Source organism: Phyllostomus hastatus, unplaced genomic scaffold (assembly GCF_019186645.2).
Source record: "Phyllostomus hastatus isolate PE091 unplaced genomic scaffold, TTU_PhHast_1.1 phas_contig_98, whole genome shotgun sequence".
Classification (NCBI taxonomy): Eukaryota; Metazoa; Chordata; class Mammalia; order Chiroptera; family Phyllostomidae; genus Phyllostomus; species Phyllostomus hastatus.
In genome coordinates, this window is record NW_025333999.1 from 3602009 (window position 1) to 3616743 (window position 14735).

Sequence of the window (14735 nt, forward strand, 5' to 3'; positions counted from 1 at the left end):
TAAAACAGTCCAGGCCACTACGCTGTCCTCCTTTCCTACACGGGTTAGAACATACTGGGGGTTATGTGAAAGGGGTGGCTTTGCACAATTTCCAGGCATTCTGTCTTTTAATCTTTGCTCTGTCTTGGAAACTAGGGTTGTTATTTAACAGGTAAGGAAATTAAGGTCCAGAGAGTTTAAGTAACTTTACAAGAGCATATGGTAAATCTGGGAATTCAAACTCAGTAAATCTGATTTTAGAGCCTGCAGGATGCCCTGAAATGATGTATTTATGGCACCCAGAATTCAGGAGGCGATGAATAGGTATTGGATTTCTTCGCTTACCACCCCTTTGCTGAACCTCAACTTCCTCATCCATGAAATGGGCTGGTGACGTGTAGCCTTAATTACAGAGCAACCACTGTGATTAAGGCCACAGTTACAACAGTTACATACTTTCCACGGTGCATTTTGATCCCGGCCTCCCACTGTAGGCAGTATTACTGATTGGCTAAATTCTGCCACATGATCCGCCCCCCTCCGTGCCAACATGGCGGCGCCCAGGTCCTAATCCGGAAAATGTGCACCAAGACTAACTCGATTCTCGGTTTCGGGAGCGAAAGTGAGGAGACCCTGGGCGGTGAGGGGAGGGATCCGGAGCAGGGAGGAGGCCACTCGAGGAGTTACGGCTTCACAGGGGCCCATCCTCACCAGATGGGGGATGGTATTAGCTTACCGAGGCCACAGGGTCCCCTTAGCCTCTATTTTACAGACGTGTAGGACCACCCGGCCCGAGAACGCAGCTCTGTGATCATCTCTATGCTCTATCCAGGCTTGGCGGGCAGAGGCCGCAGCGGATGTCCCATGTGAGGGCCGTTTTGTGGCTAAGCCTGACTCTTCGCTCCGCCCGCGGTCTCTGTAGAGTCCGGTCTATGGAGGGGCAGCCCCAAGGGTCGGCGAGTCCTACCGCAATGGTAAACAGCACGGTGTCTTGCGGAGAAAAGCTCCCACCTGAGATCCAGGAGACGACGGTCACCGAGGGGGCCGCCAAGATCGCCTTCCCCAGCGCCAACGAAGTCTTCTACAACCCGGTGCAGGAGTTCAACCGGGACCTGACGTGAGCAGGGGTCCGGGGTCAGCTTGGCAGAGGGCAGTGGGTCTGTGAAGTGAGGAGGTGTGAGCCAAGCCTTCGTCTTCTGCAGATGTGCTGTGATCACTGAGTTTGCTCGCATTCAGCTGGGGGCCAAAGGAATCCAGAGTGAGTGGAGGTCCAATCTCCTGGTGGGCGGGGGTCACACAAGCTCTGTCCCTGCCCAGCTCCCTCTCCCCTAAAGTCCAGGAAGGCTCTAGCCAAATACCAGGCCCTGGGCTCTGCTCCTTCAGCCTCTCCTGCACTTTGGGGAGAATTTTCTTCCATGAAGCTTCTGTATTCTGAAGAGTAGAGGAGGTTTCTCAGAGAGAGCCTTGATAGCCGTTGACTTGTGTTTTGGGGTGGCTGCAGTCAAGGTACCAGGTGAAAAGGAGGTGCAAAAGGTCGTGGTGGACTTGTCAGAGCAAGAGGAGGACAAGACTGAACTGAAAGAGGGTGCAGACTTGGCCCCAGAAAACCAACCTCGAACAACCACTGTGGGGGAGATCTGTGAGGTGAGGCCGGGGCATAAATAGGTGGCAGCCCCGGAGTTCAGTGGATAATGGAGGAAAAAAGGTTCTTGGAGGGAGAGAGCTATAGGAGGAAGATGGTGGGGGCTCCAGCAGAGAATGGAGGTATTGATGTGAGCCGGGCTCCCTGCTTACGCTTACTCCAACAGGAAGGCCTGCGAGTTCTGGAGGGCCTGGCAGCCTCAGGTCTCCGTTCCATTCGCTTTGCTCGAGAGGTGCCTGGGCTCCGCTTGGTGGTTGCCAACGATGCCTCTGCCCGAGCTGTGGATCTCATACGCCATAATGTGCAGCTCAACGAAGTGGCCCACCTGGTACAGCCCAACCAGGCAGATGCCCGGTAGGTTCTGGGCCGCAGAGCTTGGCTGCTGGAAGGTGCATTCGGGAGCAAGGCTGCCAGGGGTCAAATGCTGGCTGTGTCATATTCTTGCTCTGTGACCTTGGGACAGTGCCTTAGCCTCTCTGAGTCCCAGTTACCTTGTCTATAAAACGACCGTTTTACAGGGGTTGCTGTAATGATTAAATGAGAGGTAATACTTGCGTAGCCTGTGTTCGGCATCAGAAATAAGTGCCGTTATGGTTCCCATTTAAAATTTCTTGTACATTCTTGTACTTTTATTCATTCAAATGTACCAGTTTATATCCAATGTCTGCTATGTGCCAGACACCATTTTCAGTACAGGGAATGCATCAGTTAAACAATACAGACAGACAAAATCCCTGACCTGGTGGAGTTCACATTCAAATGCAGGGGTCAGCAAACTATAACTTGCAAGGCCCACAGCCTGGGTTTTTGTGGCCTGCCACCTAAGGATGTTTTTTACATTTTTAAAGGTTTAAAAAAAAAAGAAGAATATGCAATACAGACAGTATGTGGCCTACAATGCCTAAAGTATTTACTGTCTGACCCTTTACAGAAAGTAAAACAACTAAGTAAAAAATATTTGCTTTTCTGACCATATTAAAATCTAATAGGAAACACAGAGGATAACAAATAATTATGACAAATAAGTAAATTACATAGTAAATTAGAGGTGCTCTGGAAAAAAAATAGAGGGTAGAGGGGATGGAAGAATGTGGTGAGGGAGTGTTGCAATTTTGAAAAACAGGATGAGGGTAGGCTATGCTGAGAAGGTAGCATTTGCTTTTCCTTACTTGCAAAGGGGAACCTTATAGTTCCAAATCCCTGGAGTTGTTCTGGAAGGTACCTTCCACCCCCATTGGAAGATTATGTGATTGAATGAGTTAATGTATCTATAAATTGCTTGAAACAGTGTCAGACAATATGTGCTACATTAGTACAGCAGGTTTTGCAGTAATGTTGTGGTTATAACATTGAGGAGGAAAAGGAAATTCGATTCCCAGCCAGGGCCACTGTGTATGGATGTGACAGGTTCTCCCTGTGTCTATGTGGCTTTCTATGGGGACTGTGTTTTCCTCCCTCAACCTAAAATGTCTACATGAGGTGAACTGGCACATCTGCATTGTTCCTGAGTGAGTGTGGGTAGATGTGATCTATTTTTTTTTATTCTATTTTTTTAATTGATTCTAGAGAAAGAGAGAGGAAGAGGGAAGAGAGACACAGACATCAATTTGTTGTTCTACCCATTCATATACTCACTGGTTGATTTGCATACGTGCCCTGACCAGGGATCAAACCTTCGAGTGTTGGGTTGATGCTCTAACTGAGCTACCCAGCCAGGTCTAGAGCTTAACTCCTGTTTAGACTAATTAATCTATGGTAAAATTGGTTTTGTTACATGTTGTTTTGCTTAAAGTCACAGTTTTCAAGAACCTACGGTAATGTTAGGTGAGGACTGACTGTATTGGCTATTGTTACTGCCATTGTTACAGCTGGGTAGAATGAGCTCCCCCGGGGGAAAGGCCATGAAATTAGCAAATGGCGAAGCCAGGATCTAAGCCTGGGCAGCTGGCCCCAAGTCCAGGTCTGAGCCCTCACACTGCATGATTAAACACGTGTAGGGAATGGAGCAGGTCCCGGGTGCAGAGGCCTTAGGACCTGGCCCTCTCACCCCCAGGATGCTGATGTACCAGCACCAGCGGGTGTCGGATCGGTTTGAGGTCATCGACCTGGACCCCTACGGCAGCCCTGCCCCTTTCTTGGATGCAGCTGTGCAGGCTGTGAGTGAAGGAGGTGAGGTCAGGCTGACCCAGGGGTACAGAGCAGGGCTTGGGGTGTTTGAAGGATCCTCACTGTCCAGTGCTTCCCTGCAGGGCTGCTGTGTGTGACCTGCACGGACATGGCAGTGCTGGCGGGGAACAGCGGGGAGACGTGCTACAGCAAGTATGGGGCCATGGCCCTCAAGAGCCGGGCCTGCCACGAGATGGTGAGAGACCCCCCCACCACCACCCCAGCACCCTTCCCACCTCTCAGACCTGCTCAGCTTCCTCCAGGCAGCCAGGGCCAGGTCCATGCCAGCATGTTAAAAATAAGCACATCTTAGCCAGCATCGTCCCCAAGAGCATGGGCTTCTAGTCATGATAATTTGGGGGCAGTGGCTTTGTCCAGGGTAGGGGCAGTGGTTACATCATTCTTTCTAGTGATCTCTATTTTAACAACTTTCCAAAATTGTCTGTTTGAGGCAGTTTTTCCAGGTCTGGATTCAGCTCTGGGTTCAAGTCCTAACTTTGCTGGTAGCTTTGAGCAAGTATCTTCCCTGTTCTGGGCCTCAGTTTTGGTGTCTGTCAGACGGGCATGCTGATGATGGCCTGGACACCGTTAGGTTGCTGTGGAAAGTCACAAAGGCAGGGGCAGGCTACCTCAAAGGGCTGGGAAAGGAGGGGTTCTGTCCTTATTCCTTAAAGGCTTTGTCATCAGATCAGTCTGGGAAATGCTGCCTCCTTTGCTGTATTAGCATGTCATAGCGGGCCCTAGCACAGAGAAGGCCCCAGCAGTTCTGCAGCACCCAGTGTCCCTACTTCCTGCCGACTGAGTCCCTGGTGACCGGAGCACAGGTCCTTGGGCCACACTGCACAGTGTGGGCCATGCCGATGATGCTGACCAGAATACTTCCACTTACTGGGCCTGTGTGTTTCTGAATCACTTAGTGCCCCCAGCAGGACCATGGAGACAGAGATTGTTGCGATTTCACAAATGGGGGAACTACACACTCACTTGCCAAGGGTCACACAGCCAGGGTGCCCAGGGCTGGGCTTGGAAGTCATGGAGCCTACCTGACCGGGTGCAGTGAGCACCTTGTTCAGAGGCAGTGCTGACAGCTGATGTCCACCCTCACCCCCAGGCCCTGCGGATCGTCCTACACAGCCTGGACCTCCGTGCCAACTGCTACCAGCGCTTCGTGGTGCCACTGCTCAGCATCAGTGCTGATTTCTATGTGCGCGTTTTTGTTCGTGTCTTCACCGGCCAGGCCAAGGTCAAGGCCTCAGCCAGGTTAGCAGGGGGGTTGGGGCAGGTGCTGGGTGATGGATTGAATGGGGCAACAAAACCTTTACCTGGGGAAATGGGATCATAATGGGGACCAAGTCAGCCTGAGGGAGGAATGGGGTGTGGTGGCCATCCCCGTTTCCCCCACAGCAAGCAGGCGCTGGTGTTCCAGTGTGTCGGCTGTGGAACCTTCCACCTTCAACGCCTTGGCAAAGCATCTGGGGCCTCTGATGGACGGTGAGCAGGGGTGAGCCAGGAGGGACGTATAGGGAGTTCCAAGGGTTGTTGCCCCCTAAACACCTCTCTCTGTGTAGGGTCAAGTTCTCCGCAGCCTGTGGTCCCCCCATGGCCCCTGAGTGTGAGCACTGTGGGCAGCGGCACCAGGTAGGGCCAGGCTGGGGTTCAGCAAGGTGGTCACAAGGGTCCTGGTGTTTCACTCCTTGCCCATCTGACCCCTGTGTGTCTGCAGCTCGGTGGCCCCCTGTGGGTGGAGCCAATCCATGACCTAGATTTTGTGAGCCGTGTCCTAGGGGCCGTGAGCACCAACCCCAGCCGCTTCCACACTTCAGAGCGGATCCAAGGAGTTCTGAGTGTCATCACCGAGGTGGGGGCAAGGCTGAAACACGATGGGGGCTCACCTGTACCCAGCTTCCTTCATCTGCCCCACCCACATCCTGTTGTCCGTCATGGCAGGAGCTGCCGGATGTGCCTCTGTACTACACGCTGGACCAGCTGAGCAGCACCATCCACTGTAATACACCCAGTCTCCTGCAGCTGCGGTGAGGCCCTGGCCAGGGAGGAGCAGAGCCTGAGTGCTGGGTGCCCTGGGCAACTTGGACCCCTTTCTGGCCAAAGTCCCTTGTAAAATGGAGATCAAATATCACTCACCCCTAGGACATCTCATGTATAACAGAGCTTAGAGGCCAGGAGCTCTGGCCAGGGGGCCAGTCTCACTATTACAATCATTGGCATTATATCAGCCACGTAGTTACCATGAGACATGCAGCCAGCCTCACAGGTCCACTCAACATGACTCACCCACACATGTCAACACTGACTTTGAGGTCTAACCTTCCCCTCAAGGCCCCCCTTGGTCCCCAGGTCAGCCCTCCTCCATGCTGGCTTCCGGGTCTCGCTCTCCCACGCCTGTAAGAATGCCGTGAAGACAGACGCCCCTGCCTCTGCTCTCTGGGACATCATGCGCTGCTGGGTGAGGGCCAGCCTGACCAGCTGGCAGAGAGAGGGCAGAGGTGGGCAGGCTTGGCATCCCCTGGCGTCTGTCCTTTGCCTTCCAGGAGAAGGAGTGCCCAGTGAAACGGGAGAGGTTGTCCGAGACCAGCCCAGCCTTCCGCATTCTTAGCGTGGAGCCCAGGTAAGGACATGACACTTCTGCCACTGGAATGGATTCTCACATGTGTGCAGATGACACAGACACTTCCCTACACAGACACCTGCTCATTCTTCAAGTGAGATCCAGAATCCACCTTGTCCCCCTCCCCTTTCTGCCCCACTTTGGTCTGGCCCCATCGCTGCTCACCGAGACCAGTGCAGTCAGCTCTGCCCTGGTTCCCCAGCTCCCACCCTCACCCCCCATAGACTGTTCCCCTCACAGTACCCAGACGGTGCCTGTGAGCATCTGAGGCAGATCGTGTCCCCCTCTGCTCAGAATCCTCTGTGGCTCTCTCTTCACTCAGTGAAACAGAGTTCCACCTGCAAGGCCTGCCCCATCCCTCTGCCCCTCTCCTGCCCTTACCCCTGCTCGCTCCACACTGGCCTCCTCACTCAGACTCTTCAGACACGTCCCCACCTCAGGGCCTTTGCATGGGCTGTTCCCTCTTCCCAGAGTGTGTATCCCCGGCGTCCCCACAGTGGCTGTTCCCTCACCTCCTTCCCCAGTCTCCCAGTACCTCTGCTCTCCTCTGTTTTTGCCGGAACTCTTACCACATGCCCTAACACAACATGATTTGCTGATTTTTGACTTGTCCCATTGCTTGCCCATCTTGTGCACTGGAATGTCAGCTTTACCAGCAGCAGATTTCAGGCACACAGTAGGCACTCAATAAACATTTATTAAATGAAGGAGAGAATCCTGACACAGGCAAATGCAGTCTTTCCCAAGTCACCAAGGTGGGCGGGCCAGGCCCCATGGGTGGTTTGTTGTGTGTGTCCAAGTGGTGGCTGGCCCTCAGCCACACCCCATCTGCCCCAGGCTGAAGGCCAACTTCACTGTTCGGGACGATGCCAACCCCAGCTCCCGCCAGCGAGGACTCAAGCGCTTCCAGGCCAACCCTGAGGCCAACTGGGGCCCCCGGCCCCGTGCCCGGCCAGGGTGAGTGAGAGCGGTGCTGGTGGGACCTGGCCAGGGCCTGGGGTGCAGAAGCTACATGAGGTCCTAGCTGCTCATCTCCCTGCACAGGGGTAAGCCAGAGGGCAAAGCTATGGAGGACAGACGCAGGCTGCTCCAGAATAAGCGAAAGGAACTGGCTGAGGACCCAGCCCAGCGGGCTGCCCGGCTTAAGACATTTCCTTGTAAGAGGTTTAAGGAGGTGAGGCACCCCCTACCCCTCACTGCAGCACATGTGGGTCCCCCTGAGGTGACAACAGGGCAGGGCTAAGGGGCAGGCAGGGCTGGGAGAACTGGGGGTGGGCAAGTGGATGGTAGTGAGCTCCCCATCCAGGAAAGGAACCCCGCAGAGGCTGCCAGGCTCTGGGCCAGGCTTCACACTTACCATCTTCCCACCAGGGCACCTGTCAACGAGGGAACCAGTGCTGTTACTCCCACAGTCCCCCAACGTCCAAGGCCACTGCTGAAGCTGTCTCCACTGACTGCCCTCAGGCCCCAAACCTAAACCCCCCTGGGCCTGAGGTCACCACTGGTCCAGGTGTAGATTGAGCCAATAAAGAGATTTCGTTTTGTCCTGACTTATTTGTCTTGAATGTGGAAGCTGCCTGTGGTTTGTCTGTCCAACTCTCCAGCATGTTTGGGGCGTGTTCCTCCGCCCGTCTGAATTAACTCCCTGGAGGAGCCGTGTGCTTCGAGAGGTTGGTTTGACTCTCCCTGACTGAGGCGTAATCAGTGTTTCTGTCTGAGGCGTTCTTTCTGTGGGGTGGTTTGTCCCTCTGCAGCTAGAGACACTTAGCACCTGGTTGCTGGCGCCTGCAGTTTCCCAGGCGGCCACAGGGTGGCAGCAGTGCGCTCATGCCCACGGGCCTTAAGCACCCCCTTCGGTTGGCGTGCTTTCCAGCTCAGGCGCGCGCAAGCGGGTGCCACCGACCTCCCACGTGGCCTCTCGCCGCCACCTCTTTGCTGCCTGGTTTCTCTGGCCCAGCTCCCCTCGGGGCCGCCGTGGCGGAAGCCAGACCGGAACCAGGGGGCCTTGCGCATCCGCTGCAGACCAGGTGCTTCCTGCCCTGTGGCCCCTGGGGTGGGGGTGCTCATCAAGGCACCAGGCTGACTGCTGCATCCTCCCCACAAGGGCAAGCCTTAGCAACGTTAACAGGCCTGTGGCAGAGTCCCCACTATGCCACGCGGTAGCTGTGGAACCCCAGAGGCAGCTTTCACCTTGCTCCATCCCCAGGAGTAAAATAAACCTGATCCTAGAACCAGGCTTGTGGGCACCTAAAAGTTCATCCAGTGCTTAGAACTGGACCCTTGTTTCACTGGGACAGTGGGGTGGTTGGTGGTGGGTCCTTGAATCATCTGGTTCCTGGGAGGAGGGTGGTAGCGTGGGCACTGGCTAGAAGCTGAGGGCTTGCCTGGGGGGCTCCTGCAGTTACTAGATGGACACAGAACAGCGCCACTGACCCAGGTGAGAGGGTGCTGGGGATCAGAAACAGTCTTGTTATTGCTACCTAGCTGTACCCAGCCCCCCCCCCCACTTCTTAAAGTTCCATCTAGGTCTTGGGTTTCATGACCACCCAGGACATTCATGCAACACCTTTTCATCACCATTCCCCCTGAAGTGGCCAGGCTGAGGGCTGGGGACCACCCAGTTATGTGACCCTGTGACCTAGAGCACCAGGATTGTGAGGGTATGCTGAGGGGACCTATTGGAAGGTTCTAGTAGCTCTAGCAACATAGTGAACCTCTCCCAGTTGCAGACCTTCCTGGGCCTGGAAAGGGTGTGTGGATAACACAGTTGGGACCAGGACAACTGCCCAGGCTGGGCACCTTAGATCAGACTGTCAGAACTGCCCTCCTGCCAGTGCCCTGCTCTGGGGTGGGGGTGGCAGAATGGCTGGGAGGGGCTCTGTAAAAAGAGGAACCAGGCAGGGGGAGGAGAGGGCCCCAGTCACGAGCCCCAGCAAGACCGGAAAGGGCTCTCCACCCCCATCAGCACGGACACAACTGGGGGTGTTCAAAGCCATAGGCCAGACACAGGAGGCCTCTGCTTTCCTGCCTCAGTTTCCTATCTGTGTGCATTTGGGCACCTCACACCTAGCTGTGCACAGGCTGGGTCCTTGGAAGGCCAGGGTCCCTCCAGTGACTGAGGGACAGAACATGAAGCCCTGAGGGGTGACAGCCAGTCCTGCCCGCCAGCCTGGGGCGGGGCCAGAGGCCGATCTCAGAGATCCCCACCCACTGGTTTCCTCCGGGGTCAGCCCGACTCCTTATCAGTCTCGGCCAGGCGGCCAGGCCCTTATCTGCGCTGGCCCAGCATCCTCCAGCCACTGCGCCAGGGGTAAGAGGGAGGAAACTGGCCACCGGGGGCGGGGAGAGGGCGAGCCAGCCCCGGAGCCGCTCACTTTTCCTCTAGGGACCCATGCTGCTGCCATCACCGAGGCCCCAAGGCCCTTGGGAGCCCAGGAAGAGGTGAAGCCCAGACAGGGTGGCCAACTGCCTGGGGCACAGCGTGAAGAGGCTGGAGGAAGCAGGGCTGTGGAGCCCAGCCTGAAGCAGGACCACATCCTTGTCTGACCGACAGAGCCAGGGCACTCAGCAGGCAGCACAACCAGCACCGGGGTAAGAGGGGAGCAGCCTGAAGGTGGGGGAATCCCTGACCCACCTGCCTTCATTCATTCGTTCCTGCCAGCCTTCATTCATTGATCTGCAGGAACCAACTAAGCAAGAGGCCAGGCCAGCTTCCCCAGGACCCAGCTAGGGAACACAGGGCAGAGGGACCAGGTGTTCCCGATATTGCTGGGACAATCCAGGCCATGGAGCCGAGAGTAAACAGGGACCTCTAAACAGGGTGCAAAGTAGGGGGGGATGCTGATGGGTAGGGATGGTAGGGGGGGTCACCAGGGCCACATGGAGGATTAAGATATGACTGTACATACTGGGCTGGGTAATGCCAGCATTTGGGGTCACAGTGTCAGCAGTGGGGTCACAGGATTAGTGAGGGGGGAATGTTCGATAGGGGTGGTTGTCACTAGAGTGACTATGGAGGACTTTCAGGGTCTGACAGAGGCAATGGATAGAGCCTCGGGGGCCTAGATGAGGACCACAGGGTGGGCCTGGGTGGGAGCAGGGAGGTCAGTGAAGGGTCAGGGTCAATCATGTAGAGATTCCAAGGACACAGTGTCAGTGAAGGGTGTCAGGATCAGATCTAAGGGTCCCAGGGTCCATCATGTGTCCCCTGCCTTGCCTCTACCTGCGGACTCCAGGTGAGAGGTGATTCTGAAAGAAGGGAGTTTGCTCGGGGGTTGTGCAGATGAGGCCCTTATGGATCACAAACAACTCAGAGACGTCACTGCTGGGCTCACCGAGTGCACAGCATCTCAGTGGGCACCTCCTGCCCTGTGTCTGACCCTCCTCCCATGTTCTGGCAGTTTCTGGGCCCACTCTCTCACCTGCCTTTGCCCACTGAACTGCCAACCTTCCCCAATCCCTTCCATTGTAGGGCTCTTTTGGGCTAAGGGGGTCCCCGATCCCTCCTCCCCACTGGCTTTCTTCCCTTCCACAGGTGAGCACCCCATTGGGGTCCATGTGCCCGCCCGAGGCCCAGGCAGAGGTGGGCCCCGCCATGACTGAGAAGGCTGAGATGGTGTGTGCCCCCAGCCCGGTGCCTGCCCCGCTCCCCAAGCCTGCCTCGCCTGGGCCTTTGAAGGTGGAAGAAGTGGGCCATGGAGGCACCTCCTCCCCCAGGCTTCCCCCTGGTGTCCCAGTGATCAGCCTGGGCCACACTAGGCCTCCAGGGGCAGCTATGGCCACCACAGAGCTGAGTGCCTTGCGGCCCCCGCTGCTACAATTCTCCACCCTGGGAAGTGCCCCAACCCATCTGGCCCTGCACTACCATCCTCACCCCTTCCTCAACAGGTCAGTGGGGGGCTGGGCCTGGGGGCAATCTGGGGCCAGGGTCATTGCACACAAGGCATTAGTGACCCATGAACCCTTACAGCCTCTACATTGGGCCGGCAGGACCTTTTAGCATCTTCCCTAGCAGCCGGCTGAAGCGGAGACCAAGCCACTGTGAGCTGGAGCTGGCTGAAGGTGAGTATGGGCTCGTGTCTACATGGGGCCTATGTCTGTCCCATTCCTTTCCACAGGGGTAGGTGCTGCCAGTGCGTGCACACACGCAGGGCAGTCCACATGGGGCTTGTTGCTCATGTTACAACCATGTGCAAAACCACAGTCCCAACAGCCAGCCCCACACGACCAGTCACCCAACAAGCCACAAAGAGTTCTGGCAAACACAGCATGGCACAGGGGCCACAAAATGACAGCGCCACTCGGATACACAGCCACCCAGGAAGTAGCCACATGACAACCCCCTTGCAAGAGGCAGGCATGGGACCACAACCACACAGGAGACAGCCACACAACCACAGCCACTTAGGACATGGCCACACAAGAGTCAGCCACACAACCGCAACCATGCATGACACAGCCACATAGCAACAATCACACAACCACAGCCATGTAGACAGACCACAAATCACACAGCCACCTGAGACGAGAACAGGCCCACAATCACAACAGGGGTGCCTCTCGGACCCACAAGCACCTCTGGCCACACACAGGCACACTCAGAATGAGGACTATAGGGACAGCTCCCCAGACTGGCAGCCCGAGGAAACATTTCAGCCCCCAATATAAAGGTGCAGACAGCCAGAGGCGCAGAGGCCCCAGTGACCTGCAGCCTGGCCTGTCCCTGTTTAGATTCTAGATGGCTGAGGGTGGGGGATGGGCAGGGTTCCTAACTAGCAGGAGAGCCACACAGGGATTCTACACGTGGATCCCATTGGTGGAGAAAGCCTCAGTTCACCACCTGTGTGGAAGTCTCCACCCGAGTGCTGGGTGCCTGCAGGGAGGGCGGGAGGGGGCGCCCCCTCGGTGCCAACCCCTAACCCCTCTCCTCTGTCTGCAGGGCAACAGCCCCAGAAGGTGGCCCGGCGCGTGTTCACCAACAGCCGAGAACGCTGGCGGCAGCAGAACGTGAACGGCGCCTTCGCTGAGCTTAGAAAGCTGCTGCCCACGCACCCGCCCGACCGGAAGCTGAGCAAGAATGAGGTGCTCCGCCTGGCCATGAAGTACATCGGCTTCCTGGTGCGGCTGCTGCGAGATCAGGCGGCTGCTCTGGCAGCAGGCCCCGCCCCGCCGGGGCCCCGCAAACGGCTGGCTCACAGAGGTCCGGACGACGGTGTCCGCCGTAGGCTCTGTCGCCGGGCCGAGGCGGTGACACGTCTGCAGCCCGCACCCCCGGCCTGCTCCAATGACAGCCCTAGCGGGGCGGTCCGCCCCATCAAGACGGAACAAGCGGCTGTGAGCCCAGAGGTGCGGTGACCCCGAGGCGTAGCCTCTGAGCCAAAGTGCACTGGGAACTCAGCCCTGGGCCGTCGAGGAATGGGAGGACCACGCACTGCGCTTACCCTGGAGCGAAGTTCCTCGCAGAGGGACCAGTGAGGGCGTACCCAACAGGGGAAGGGGCCGGGGGTCTGGAAGGGCGACCATCACCCCCAGGGGCCCTGCAGACCTTTTTATCACCCACCGCCTGCTGGAAGTGGCCTTGCCAGCACCCTCCTCCCAGAGGTGAGGTCCAGGAACCAACAAGGCAGAGTGGTCATCGGACCCAAGTGGTGCCTCATTTTTGCAGACTGGGGGCTCACTGAGAGGTGGGGAGGAGCCAGGGAGCCTTCTCTTCTCGCCGGCGCCCCCTCCCGGGAACTCAGGGATACAAGCGCCTCGACGGCGTCGGCAGCGAGCCTGGAGCGCAGAGTCCGCGCGGCGCCCCACCCCACCTAGCCCAACTGGGCCCTGCACAATCGTGTTAGCGAAGGCTCAGTTGCTGTTGCTTTTGTTTTTCTTTATTTCTTTATTTCACATACACATTAGCCATTCAATGGAGAAGCCGGAGAGTCAGGCAAAGATGGTATAACAGAAGCGCAGTGACGGGGGCGGGGCGGGGCGGGGCGGAGAGGGGACAGACGGGCTGGCTGCCTACTTGCATTCCGCTAGGACACTGAAAACCCAGAAAACAAAACAGACAGTAAACTACCCTTGTTTCTTATGTATCTCAGTGCAGAGACGGGGTGGAGGGCGGGGGGGGGGAGACCAGGCTGAAGGAGGAAGAGGGGAGGACAGGGGACGCTAAAGGGAAGCACACCAAATCCATTAGTACTATATATAGAGATACTCGTATATACTGCGTTTCTTAGCCTAAGAAGAAACTTGTTTGACGGGACGGGCGGCCTTTGCGGTCCGCGATGCTGGTGCTGGTCGGGCGCACGGATCTCCCGGGAGGGTCCGAAGTGGGGCTGGCCCAGGCTGGCTTGCGGGGGGAGGGGGGCGCCCCGAGGGTAGGTGGGTGGGGGGAGCAGAGGCGGGGCTGGGGTGCCCCTCGGGCTCTCGATTGGGGGACGAAAGTTCTCGTGACTTTATTGCTCCTTAATTTTCTCTCGTGTGGGTGGGGGGGGGGTCCGTTCGGCACGGTCGGGGTGGGGAAGTGATGGGTCGTCTGAGCCACCCGGCCCCTCTGGGACCCAAAGCGCGGCGTCCGCTCCGCCAGCACGGGGGTGAGAACAAGGCACTAGGTCGGCCGGCCAGCGCGGGGGGGGCGGGTGTGTAAGGCAGTCGACAGGGCTGGTTGAGGGGTGGGGTGGGCTGGGCTGTGTGCGGGCCGTGTGCGTGCGTGCGTGCGTGCGCAGGCCTGGGCGAATCGACCTGTCAGCTTGGCTGGTCCGGTCCTGGAGCGTCGAGCCTTTCCCGTGCTCCCCGGAGGGTGACGGGGGTGGAGGGGGTGGGAGGAATGATGTTGAGTCGGGGGCGCTGGGGCAGGGCGGGGAGGAAACTACCAACTTGCTGAGCGCGCTCCTGATAATGCTGGTGAGGGTCAAGTTGGCGTCTGGCTCAAAGAAGGGCGCTCAGGGGGGAGAGGGAGGGAGGGAGGGGACATTTGTTCGTTGGCATTGACCTCTGCGGGGGTGGGGGCTGGGGACCCCCCCGCCGCGCCCCAGTGCCTGGGTGAGGATGGGGCGAGGAGGGGGCGCCGGCCCCGGGGAGGGGACGCCCGGGGAGACCCGCGGCCAGAGCAGCCCCGCCGCTGGGCGCACGCCGCTGTCCCGTTCCGTTAAACTCAACAAGGAAGGGATATGCGTGTTCCTAACAAGTGCAGGATATTTAATTGATCATAAACTTATGTATAATAGTTTGTGGGTTTTTAAAAACGTACTTTATAATGTAAGAAGCACCAGGGTTTTTATGTTGAATTATCTTAAAAATAATTTTCTCTCGTCCTTTTCCTTTTAGATCTTG

The 14735-nt window shown here is 57.1% G+C and overlaps 3 protein-coding genes across 9 annotated transcripts in view; 2 read left to right on the top strand and 1 right to left on the bottom strand.

The window, feature by feature from the left end:
* The window catches only part of NACC1 (nucleus accumbens associated 1), a 20805-nt gene extending 20366 nt beyond the window's left edge, over positions 1-439 (bottom strand). The window contains exon 1 of the mRNA XM_045852939.1: positions 325-439. Within this exon, the coding sequence (XP_045708895.1) occupies positions 325-358 (34 nt within the window). The 5' untranslated portion in view covers positions 359-439. The remainder of the gene's footprint in view (positions 1-324) is intronic.
* TRMT1 (tRNA methyltransferase 1) lies at positions 58-7963 on the top strand. Of its 6 annotated transcripts, XM_045852936.1 has the most exons (18): positions 58-151; positions 241-303; positions 902-1096; positions 1182-1237; positions 1481-1623; positions 1788-1975; positions 3675-3790; positions 3871-3983; positions 4899-5047; positions 5192-5278; positions 5356-5425; positions 5511-5645; positions 5735-5820; positions 6125-6251; positions 6337-6413; positions 7251-7370; positions 7458-7587; positions 7785-7963. In XM_045852936.1, the coding sequence occupies exons 2-18, from the start codon at positions 272-274 to the stop codon at positions 7932-7934; spliced, it is 1974 nt and encodes a 657-aa protein (XP_045708892.1). In that variant the 5' UTR covers positions 58-151; positions 241-271; the 3' UTR covers positions 7935-7963. The 6 variants fall into 6 exon arrangements, with proteins under 6 accessions (XP_045708892.1, XP_045708890.1, XP_045708893.1 ...); XM_045852934.1 differs by lacking the exons at positions 58-151; positions 241-303 and adding an exon at positions 500-601 and having other exon boundaries at positions 812-1096; XM_045852937.1 differs by lacking the exons at positions 58-151; positions 241-303 and adding an exon at positions 511-601.
* A 1437-nt stretch (positions 7964-9400) lies between these two features.
* LYL1 (LYL1 basic helix-loop-helix family member) lies at positions 9401-13265 on the top strand. 2 transcript variants are annotated; one of them, XM_045852853.1, is made up of 5 exons: positions 9401-9723; positions 9799-10004; positions 10948-11300; positions 11383-11474; positions 12352-13265. In XM_045852853.1, the coding sequence occupies exons 3-5, from the start codon at positions 10969-10971 to the stop codon at positions 12765-12767; spliced, it is 840 nt and encodes a 279-aa protein (XP_045708809.1). In that variant the 5' UTR covers positions 9401-9723; positions 9799-10004; positions 10948-10968; the 3' UTR covers positions 12768-13265. The 2 variants fall into 2 exon arrangements, with proteins under 2 accessions (XP_045708809.1, XP_045708808.1); XM_045852852.1 differs by having other exon boundaries at positions 9401-10004.
* Positions 13266-14735: the final 1470 nt, after the last annotated feature.